The sequence below is a fragment of the Phyllostomus discolor genome, chromosome 8 (assembly GCF_004126475.2).
Source record: "Phyllostomus discolor isolate MPI-MPIP mPhyDis1 chromosome 8, mPhyDis1.pri.v3, whole genome shotgun sequence".
Taxonomy (NCBI): domain Eukaryota; kingdom Metazoa; phylum Chordata; class Mammalia; order Chiroptera; family Phyllostomidae; genus Phyllostomus; species Phyllostomus discolor.
Window position 1 is genome coordinate 15,401,877 of NC_040910.2, and position 10,985 is coordinate 15,412,861.

At 52.0% G+C, this 10,985-nt stretch overlaps 1 protein-coding gene across 1 annotated transcript; it reads left to right on the plus strand.

Moving 5' to 3' along the window:
• Positions 1-8,599: 8,599 nt before the first annotated feature.
• Positions 8,600-10,753, plus strand: POU4F2 (POU class 4 homeobox 2). The gene is made up of 2 exons (XM_028521962.2): positions 8,600-9,146; positions 9,576-10,753. Exons 1-2 carry the CDS (start codon positions 8,862-8,864, stop codon positions 10,515-10,517), a joined length of 1,227 nt encoding a protein of 408 aa, XP_028377763.1. The 5' UTR covers positions 8,600-8,861; the 3' UTR covers positions 10,518-10,753.
• Positions 10,754-10,985: the final 232 nt, after the last annotated feature.

The window sequence follows — 10,985 nt, forward strand, 5'->3', positions numbered from 1 at the left end:
TTTAGGTGATGGAAAAATACCCTTACACCTTTTTTATACTGAGATGCAACTCCTTTGGTGAAGGGTATAGAAAAACAGTTGACACTGAATCCATAAAGAATGATGAATCTTTTTTTTTAATGACCACAAATAGGGAAAGGGAACAAACCATTGTCTTTAGAGGGTCATTGTTTGGTGAAACCCTTGTGGGAAGAGATTGTCCAACCAAAATCTATTACAGAGGCATGAATCTCCTAGGCACCTATAAATATTTGTCAGTGAGGATGGTTGGTTAATAGACAAGCCAGCTGGTGCCCCTGATCTTCAGAATTCAATAAGGTCGGTATTGTTATTGCTCAGGAGATTTCTGTTGTATAAACTCTTGACACTTGGTGTATATGCTGCTGGAAGAGTAAGGTCCAAACCAACTCAGAGACAGTTAAAGTATGCAGGTGGCGGGAGCCTGGGAACCCTCTCCTTTCACAACCACACAGTGCAAAACCAGCAAACTCACTCCTCTCACCGACGCTCCGCTCTTGGTTAACTTCTCATTAGCAGTCTGCTCACATCTCATTTCCATTAAGAATAGTCCGTTTTCTTTGTCTAAAGTGTTGAGTGGTTATGAATAGTAAGGACAGACTATCTGTAATTATTTTTTAATTATTAATGGTTTTGTTAGATCCTTTCACTTTTACATTACGTTTCTGTTAATGTAAGTTAAATCAAAATGTACTTCAGTTGCCAAGCTGTTCCCCAATGTATTTTTCATTCTTTCATAACATTACTTCAGATTTCTATAAGGTGTCTAGGAGAAAGCTTGTCTTTCTGGAGTCACCCTGACCATGCTAATAGATTCAGGGACTATCGTGGGCTGCAGATTCACTGGCCACGCCACCACACCACTCCTCACCAAATTTCTAAACTCCCAGAGGTACCCAACATTGGAGTCACGATGTATATATACACAAGTTATTTGACCTTAACCAGCAACTCTAAGCTGAATGCGGAACATCTGTTTTATTTAGTGGTGCCAGATGAAGGTCTCTTGGCACTTTATAGATATGAAGATTCTTAATGAATTAGCGAGCAAAGGAGGGGGCAATGAGTGAGTTCCAAAGGAACAGATATCAGAGGAAGGAACTCGTGTCCAGGGTTTGTGGTCCAGCTAAATGCCTTGAAGAACAGTGTAGGCAGAACAAATATCCTAGTACTGGGCCTTAGGAAGATGACACTTGGGGGCAGAAAGAACTTCCCTGGAGAGAAGCGGGAGAAGTCATCGATTTTCCATCACCAGCAGAATGGCGCTTGTTGATGGTGCACCTCTCCCTCGGAGAAATGGTCCCTGCTTGCTGGACTAAGGGGCCTGGTGTCAGATCCAGTACTACGCAACTCACACCCATTCAAATAATGCAAATAATAATAGCCCCAGTGAGCTAAAAGAAGAGGGAGCCGGTGAGGTTTTTTTTTTTTTTTTTTTTTTTTTTTTTTACCTACACACAACACTCAGCCCCAGGGATTTTTGCGCCATTACCGTTGGCGACTTTTGAAGAGAAATGCCACTACGTCGGCGGTGAGCAGCGGGAGGAGGGGAGCCTAGTGCGGGGCAACACTCCCCGCCGAGGTGGGGCGCGGCGACTCCCAAGGAGCGCAGGCAGGGGGCCAGATCTCAGCCAAAAGTACAGAGTTAACAAACACTGCACTGAACACAGACGCTCCTGGAAAGGACTGGATGCATTATGCAGAGGGATTTCTGGATTTCTTTCAAGTAATTAAGTTTCGATTTCTTGCATTTATTTTAGTTCCAGGAAGCGCGAGGCGCCATGGATTGCAAAGTCTTCATTGATTGTTCCGAGGCCTTAAGTTTGATGGCGTGACTGGACTTAACTTTGGGGAGAGGTAAACACACTGACCAGGGGAATTTACTGCCACGAAAAACAACAGTTCCGTCGCGGCAGGTAAACACAGGGGTAAGTGCTTGTGAATGGAGCAGTGAGGTCTGTCCCCGCCCCCCAGAGCGGCGCGCGGAGCCACGGTGGGGAGCAGGGTGGGGAGCCTCCGAGTGAGTGTGCGTGAGTGTTAGCACGTGTGTGCCTGCGTGCGTGGGTCTGTGAGCGCGTCTGTGAGTGTGCCCAGTGCGTCAGTGTGTGAATCTGCTCCCCGCCCCCGCACCCCTGCGCTCTGGGGCTTGCGGAGTTGGGTACCGAGGACCGAGTCCTTCCCTGCGGCAGATTTTAATTTCTCGGCGCCTGCTGTGTTTGCTCCCAAGGTTGGTCGACTCCAGTGGGTCCAATCAGCTGTGCCCCGCGTGCGGGCTCCTCGCCACACACAGCTACGGCAAAGCCACCAGGGGGGATCGTGAGGGCGTCCAGGAGCCCCGCGGGCATGCAGCCGGCCTGGGCTGGCTGCGTCCTGCGTTCCCCTCCTCCCAGTCTGCTTTATTTGAAATTGAACGCTGCTCCTTTCCTCCGTCTGCGAAAAGAGGGAACCGTTGCTTTCCTTCCTACCGTGACTCCGCTCAGCCCCTGTCCCCGGCCGGACCCCTTTCCTCAGCCCAGAATTACCTAGAGAGAGCCACGGGGCTTCTCCGGCGAAGACAGAACCTCGGCCCTGGCGCAAGTCTGTCCCCATTCCCCAAAGCGTGCCCCCCCGCCCTGCCCCCAGAGCGCCAACAGCCCTTGCTTTTGCTTCCCGGGGTTCGCCCCGCCTGGCCTTGGTAGAAGGGATGGAGATTGCAAGCCCGAATTTCGATCTAGAAGGGCCTGAAACTGCCGGAGGCCGAGGTTTCCGGAGGCGCCGGCTGGCTGCTTGCAGTGGGAGGTTGAGAGGGAGAGTTAGCCAGGAAGGCACTGAGAGGAGGCTGTGCCATCGGGCAGAGACGGTGCTGGGCATCTTTGGGCGAAGGGGGAGAGACCTGGGGCTCAGAGAGAGCCAGTGGAGAGGGGACATTAGAGACAAACACAGAAGAAGCGTTGGTGGACCGCTTGGAAGAGGAAAGACGTTGGAGCACAATGCACGCCTATCGCTCCTGGAACGAGCCCCCTCACAGGCCGTAAGAAACCCGGGAGACCTCTCCTTCCCTGCATGTTGCTTTGCGGCCAGCTCTGAGCGTTCCCAGAAGTCTCAATTTGGGGGATAATTCCCTCCTTTTTTCCCCCTTCCCTGGAACAGGTGAGGCCATGGAGGAGTTTAATCACCTCCTACACTTCAGCCCCAAGCTACAAGTCCAGAGAGAGCTCAGGGGGTCTGATTCGATTAAGAATCCTCGAGGAGACGAGTTGTGCCTGTGTGGGGGGCGGGGGCGCTGTTGAGGTGGGGACCTACCCTTTCCCTCTGTCCACCCCCAAGCCCTGTCTACCAGAGATCGAAATGGTGCACGAATAGGGTCAGATCTGTCCTTTAAGAAATCTCCCTTGCAGTCCAACTCAATTGTGTTTGAAATACAAAGAAATCGCACTGCCCTTACTGGATTAAAATTTAATAAAACACATTAGGTCCGGTAAAATATGAATGCACTGCTTAAAATTTTAATAGTAAATTAGGACCCAGACCTAGGGGAAGAGACAAGACAATGATCTGTCCCCTGGGGATGGCTGTGGGCCGCTGGATTTCGGGGTGAGGGGGCGGCTGCAGCAGGGATCCTGCTGCCAGGAGTTTGGGTGGAGACTCCAGCGACTCATCACCCGCCTGGAGGGAAGCTGGTGACATCTGTCCGCATCTGGCAGCGGATGGGACAGAAGCTATTGTCAAACAAAGGGGCTTGGCAAGAAGAAAGGCGTTCCTCCATGTGGTGACACAGTTGATCCATTTTTCATTTCTCTGCTTTTAAAAGTCACTTCTTTGTTTTCTGCAGATTAGGTAGATCCGTCGGTGTCCAGAGGTGCCAGCACGGACAGGTGCTTGGGCATAACAGTGGATGTTGAGGTCATATGAAGCCGATTTTGGATATTGGGCCATTTCCTTCCACCCCTTGGATTTACTCCCAACTTTCCAATTCTCGTGATGGCCTCTACTACGGCCGCGGTGGGGGTGGGGGTGGGGGTGGAGCCTTTCTTCCTCCATGAGCAGCGTCCACACTTGCTGGAGCACTTTGCAGCAATGCCTGTGGGCAAATTCGAAATGGGTTTTATTGATATCACCGCAAAGACGTTCTTAGTCTGGACACTTCTGAAAGGAACTATTGCAAGATTGCGAGCCGTGGTGATGAAGAATTGCGTTTTCCCACTAAGGCAACACAATTACTGCTGTTCATTTTTCACTTTAACTGAGAAAAGGGGATATCTAACTCTGAGACTCTTAAAATATATACATATTTTCTAGGGAAAGGGAATAAACTCTTGGACTGCTCTGTAACTACAGGTTAATTTCATCTCAACGTGATTGCGAGCATAAAGGGCTTCTTTTTTTTCCTGTCTGGGATTAGAGATATCACTGAGAAGTATCTGCGAGATTTTAAAAAGTTATAATGAAATTAATTTAAGGCTCTGTAGATTTTAGCCATCGAGAAAATATTCTTTTGGAAGTTGTCCTGCTTAAAATAGTTTCAGTCAATAAACTCCACATCAAACAAAGTTTTTTTTCCAGTTATTTTAACAGTGCCCTCTTTATTTCATGAATTTATTATACAACCTTATTTACCATATGAAGTGGTGACAAGTGTTTAGCATTTTGGAGATCAGTTGTCAGTCGCTATTAAAGTCAAGATTAATTCATATTAACGATATGCATTTCTCAATACTCCCAGGTGACAACATACATTAAAACAACTATTGCAAGTAATTAAGCTCAATAAAGGAGGAGGGGACAGGAAGAGGTTCGAAACACCCCCAAATAGTTGATTTTGCAGTCCAAGTTCAGCAGACTGTTGCCACAATAATGCTCCGGAAACTCCTCAGGGTTGCTTTTCACTTTACATCTAATTAGGCACCTAATGAAAGAGAAGAATTTTTCCCCCTGTGGTTTTTCTCCCTGATAGTTTTTTTAAAGGTGCTTTTTATTTACTCCCTTCACCTTGTTCACCCAGCCCCCAACCCTCACCCTTCTAACAGCTGTGAGTCTGTTCTCTGTATCTATGAGTCTTTTTGTATTTTGTTTCTAAGTTTATTTTGTTTATTACATTCCATCCATAGGTGAAATCATATGGTACTTATCTTTCTCTGATTAACTCATTTCACATAGCGTAATACTCTCCAGATCCTTCCATGCTGTCCCAAAAGTTAAGAGTCCGTCCTTTTTATGGCTAAGTAGTATTCCATTGTGTAAATGTACCACAGTTTTTTTATCCACTCATCTACTGGTGGACACTTGGGCTGCTTCCAACTGTTGGCTATTGTAAATAGCACTGCAATAAACTTGACGGTGCATATATTCTTTCAAACCAGTGTTTGGGGTTTCTTTAGATATATTCCCAGATGTGGAATCCCTGGGTCATCGGGCAGTGTCATAGTTAATTTTTGAGGCAACTCCATACTGCTTTCCACAATGGCTACCCCAGTCTGCATCCCCACCAACAGTGCACTAGGGTTCCCTTTCCTCCACACTCTCTCCAGCACTTGTTGTTTGTTGATTTATTGATGATAGTGATTCTGACAGGTGTGAGGTGATATCTCATTGTGATTTTAATTTACATTTCTCTGACGACTTAATGATGTTGTGCATCTCTTCATATGCTCATTGGCCATCTCTGGATCCTCTTTGGAGAAGTGCCTATTCAGGTCTTTTGTCCATTTTTTAATGTTGGATTTTTTTTTGGTGTTGAGTCTCCTTAATATTCTTATGTCTTTATTTAAACACATAAACAAACTCTTTAGGAATGCGATACCCAGAGTCTCTCCTGGGGCTCACTTAGTACTGGAACCTGGGGAGGTTAGGTCAACATAGACATTTGTCTCCCAGTTGCTGCCACCCTGCCACTCTCATCACCCTTGTTGCCCTTACACAGAACTGATAGGAAAAACATACCCAAAATCTTTTAACGGATTTTATTAGGTTTTAGAGATGCTCAACCGTTTACACTAATTAGACCATCCAAAGCCTTTTGAAGATTAAGCAAATTGGACACCCCTTGTTAATTAGAACATAATTTGAAGTTTGAAATTATATCACTGATGAAGTAGTCTAATTAGTATGATGATATGTGAATGGACCAGTGAGACACAGCCACCACACAGTTTGGTGTGAACCTCTCCAGGGCTTGCACAAAAATCCTTTCTCCTACACCGGCATTAATAAAAGATTTCTATAGACTCCAGCCTTTCCGCGATGACATACAATTTATAGTGCACGCAATGCATTAGCCCATAGTGCTGCTCAATTTTTTCACTATTATGAAAACTAATAAATTCGTCAAGCTGAATTAAGCATACAAATCAGATGAGGCATAGCAGGTTACACAGTGAAGCGCGGTGTCTCCCGAGCCTAAATGAAATTTCAATCTAATAATTCCTTCCTGGCCCAGTCATAATTTGTTTAGAGATGTTGCTCTACTTCTTTCAAAGCGCTATTCGCACTATAATTAAATGATACTCAAGCTTTTAACTTTGATTTATTTCATTTCTTGAAGCTGGAGACAGGGAAAGCTGTACAATGTCATTTTTTTGTATTTCCTTGAAAATTACCCTGGCTGTTGTTGATACAGAAATTAAACACCTAAGCATTTACCACAACCGTCCGGCCCAAGCCACATTTATTCACGTCAACACCCTCTCTCCATTTCCGTGTCCAGGCTTCTCAGCACTACTGGCAGGAACCCCCTTGGGCCACTATTTACTTGTTCCTCCACAGAAGGGAGGAGATAGGCAAACCCGGGAGTAGCGCAGGACAGCGCAGGACAGCGCATGGGTGTTAAGCACCATGGACAGAGCCCGCCGCACGCAGTTTGCTGCGGTCCTCCCAGTACTCTGGCGACTTAGCGCGTACTACGCTCCCAACTTGAACCTGCCCTCGGTCCCCGCTGAGGTCAGGGGTGAACCGGCGGCCCCTTCTTGCTGCTACCTGGGGGCTTCCGGGTGCTGACCACTCGAGGACCCTCCTTCGCCATGCTCCTTCCCACTTTGTTTTGTCCCAGCGAGCGCCAGCGCCTCTCAGGCCTGCCGCCTGCTCTCGCACCTGCTCGCCTTCCCCAGGCACCCGGTGTCTGCACCTGCTCCCAGCTACCCCCGTCCGGGTGGGGCCACCCGCGGGCTCCAGCGTTTGGGTCTCGGGGCCTTCTCACCCTCACCTGCACCCCGTTCGTTCCTCACTCTGGAAAGGTGACGGCAGCCCCCAGCGCTGAGGGGAGTAGATGACACCGCAGCAGGGAGGAGAGGAAGACTGTGTGTGCGCAGGCGAGGTTATCCCCTTCTTTTACAACTGGAACTCTGTGTGTCCACTTCTAAGAAAAGTGGTCCCCACTGGGACAAAAGTGCGAGCAAAGTATTGGCTAAAAATAGGCTGTCTCTGCGCCGAGTGGCTGTGGGAACGAAGATACGTGGGACTTGTGCCAACCCCAGGGCGTGTGTGTATGGGGGGGGGGGGTGTTCAGTAGCACATGCGCTCTGTGATCTCTGGCCCTGCCTCTCCTTCTGTCAGTTGCCCCTTCCTCCTTTGATTGTAGCTAATGAAGAATAATAAATCCAGTAGCGGGGTTTGTCCGTGGATCTGTCCAAGGCCCAACTCACACGGAACTGGATACAGGGAGGAGAAGGAGAACGATGCGGGTGAAGAGAACAGAGGGTGGAGAGGAGTGTGTGTCTGTGGTGGTGCGGAGGGAGTACAAGGGGACAGGGGGGGGGGGGGGGGGGGGGGAGTCGCATGCGCACAGGCGACCCGGGCCGGCTCCGCGGCTGTCCAATCCGCTGAGAGCTTCGAGAAACCGAGTGAGAGAAAGCCCTGCAGCCCTGTCGACCCCATGTCTCTTCGGCACCAGGCACCCGCCGGGCCGAGGGGGCGCAGAGCACATCACCAACCGCCCAGCGCACAGGACCGCAGCGCAGAGCAGCTCGGAAAAACCTGGGAAGCGTCAGCGTTGGCGTCCACCGCGGTGGCGGGGAGCCTGGGATCCGGGTCACCTGAGCTGCGGGGTGGGGCGGGACGAGTGGGAGGCTTGGAACACAGCGGTAAACAGGGGGCGGGGGAGGCAGCCAGGTAAGAGGCGTTCCTAGTTGTCGAGGGAAAACCTCACCGGAGGCTGCCTCGGTCGCGCAACTTTATTTAGGAGTTTCTTTTCCCACCGAGGCGGGGGCGGAGAGAGGGGAGCTGAAGGGGTTGCAGGCTGGCTCCTAAGTAGGAGCTGCCCCGCGAGTGGAGTGTAGACCTGGCCAGGGGGGTGGGGTGGAGTGGGAGCATTAAGGTAAGTGAGGGCTTCGGGGAGCCGGGAAGGGGCGTTGGCACCTGAGCGTAGGCAGGGGGCAGGAAGGGGAGGTGGAGGGCGCCGCGCGGGAGCGAGAGGCGCGTATCTGGAGATTGGAAAGGGCCCCAGACTAGAGGGAGCAAAAAAGGAGAAGGGGCTACGCTAGAATCCGAGCTGGAGAGACCGACGTTTCCTGGCAGGGGAGGGAGGAGGCGCGCGGGAGGGAGGGAGGGAGGAAGGGAGGGCGGGCGGGGGTGCGGGGGCAGGCGCGGGGAGAGGGGAGTATAACTCGGCGGCCGCGAGGCGCGGGGGCAGTTTCGGGCGCCCAGGTCTGCTGCCAGCGCCAAGCGGAGCACAGCATCCTCTCAGACTTACGCCGCAGCCAGCGGAGGAACGCGCAGTCGGTGCAAGGCGCGCGGAGCTGAGCTGCAGCGGTTGAGCGCAACTTTTCACAGCCCTTCCCGGCTGCGGCTCCCGCCCAGCACTTCTCCGGAGAGTCCCGGCAGCCGGCGTCAGTGCGTGCGCTTTCGGAGAAGCGCCCAGGAGTGTCGGGAAGATGATGATGATGTCCCTGAACAGCAAGCAGGCATTCAGCATGCCGCACGGCGGCAGCCTGCACGTGGAGCCCAAGTACTCGGCCCTGCACAGCGCCTCGCCAGGCTCCTCCGCTCCCGCAGCGCCCCCGGCCAGCTCTCCGAGCAGCTCCAGCAACGCTGGCGGCGGCGGCAGCGGTGGTGGGGGCGGTGGAGGCCGGAGCAGTAGCTCCAGCAGCAGTGGTAGCAGCGGCGGCAGCGGCGGGGGCTCCGAGGCGATGCGAAGAGCGTGTCTTCCAACCCCACCGGTGCGTATTTCTGCATAATCACCGCTTAAAGGCACATTTTGACAGCCCCCTTTATCTGCTTGATGTTTTTTTCATGTCTGCACAGCAAATCACCCCACACCTCCAACCAATTTCCCCCCCTCTCTCTTATGTATTCAGCGGGTCTTCCCTTTCATATTAATTTTATGACCTGGGATGTTGCCTGTGCGCGTGTTGTGTGTTGTTTGCAGGCTCACTTTCCTCCTCCTCGTGTGCTCTCGGTTTCTCTGGGTGGCTCCTCCGCACCTGTTATTTTCAGGATTATTATTAGTACTATTAATTATTATTATTTTAACATTCTGGGAATGTGGTAGGCGCGGCCGCGGTGTGGAGCGAAGGGCCAGGGCTTCCGGAGAGAGCGCGCACAATTCCCTGCTGAGCGTAATGTGTGCCTTTTACTTGCAATTGCAGAGCAATATATTCGGCGGGCTGGATGAGAGTCTGCTGGCCCGCGCTGAGGCTCTGGCGGCCGTGGACATCGTCTCCCAGAGCAAGAGCCATCACCACCATCCGCCCCACCACAGCCCCTTCAAGCCGGACGCCACCTACCACACTATGAACACCATCCCGTGCACGTCAGCTGCCTCCTCGTCGTCGGTGCCCATCTCGCACCCGTCGGCGCTCGCGGGCACGCACCACCACCACCATCACCACCACCACCACCACCACCAGCCGCATCAGGCGCTTGAGGGAGAGCTGCTGGAGCACCTGAGCCCCGGGCTGGCCCTGGGTGCCATGGCGGGCCCCGACGGTGCCGTGGTATCCACGCCAGCTCACGCGCCGCACATGGCTACCATGAACCCCATGCACCAGGCAGCCCTCAGCATGGCCCACGCGCACGGGCTGCCCTCACACATGGGCTGCATGAGCGACGTGGACGCCGACCCCCGGGACCTGGAAGCATTCGCGGAGCGCTTCAAGCAGCGACGCATCAAGCTGGGAGTGACCCAGGCCGATGTGGGCTCTGCGCTGGCCAACCTCAAGATCCCCGGCGTGGGCTCGCTTAGCCAGAGCACCATCTGCAGGTTCGAGTCCCTTACGTTGTCGCACAACAATATGATCGCGCTCAAACCTATCTTGCAAGCCTGGCTCGAGGAGGCCGAGAAGTCCCACCGCGAGAAGCTCACCAAGCCCGAGCTCTTCAACGGCGCGGAAAAGAAGCGCAAGCGCACGTCTATCGCGGCTCCCGAGAAGCGCTCGCTGGAAGCCTACTTCGCCATCCAGCCTCGGCCCTCCTCGGAGAAGATTGCGGCCATCGCGGAGAAGCTGGACCTTAAGAAAAACGTGGTGCGCGTCTGGTTCTGCAACCAAAGGCAGAAACAGAAAAGAATGAAATATTCCGCGGGCATTTAGGAGACCTTTGGCCTCTCCAGGGACAGCCCCCTCCTCATCCCCCCCCCCCCCCCCCCCCCCTTTTCCTTGCCTCTTTTCTTTCCACTTTTGGCGACCAGAAATAATTCCAGTAAATGTGAATCCAGAGAAAGTAGGGACCGAAGAGCGAAAGAGCGAGGAAATGCGCCCCGAGCCCAAATGAGAACGTGACACGACTCCTCCAAGGAAAGAAAAATAAAAGAAGGGATTTATCAAGTCGTAGCCAAGTTGTCCCTATTAACCCCACCCCGCCCCGGAAAAAGCACCTCTGCTTCTTCAGAGAAGTCCGGAGCTGGCTGTTAGGAGGAAGGCAGACGAGACAGCCTTCTGAAAGGCCCCCAGAATGATCAAGTAAGATTCGTTTTTATTCCTAAAGACATCATCCTTGTTCAAGCTTAAAAGTACACTTTGCAGCTATTTTTCAGAAATAGAAATTGATTCAGGACTGAA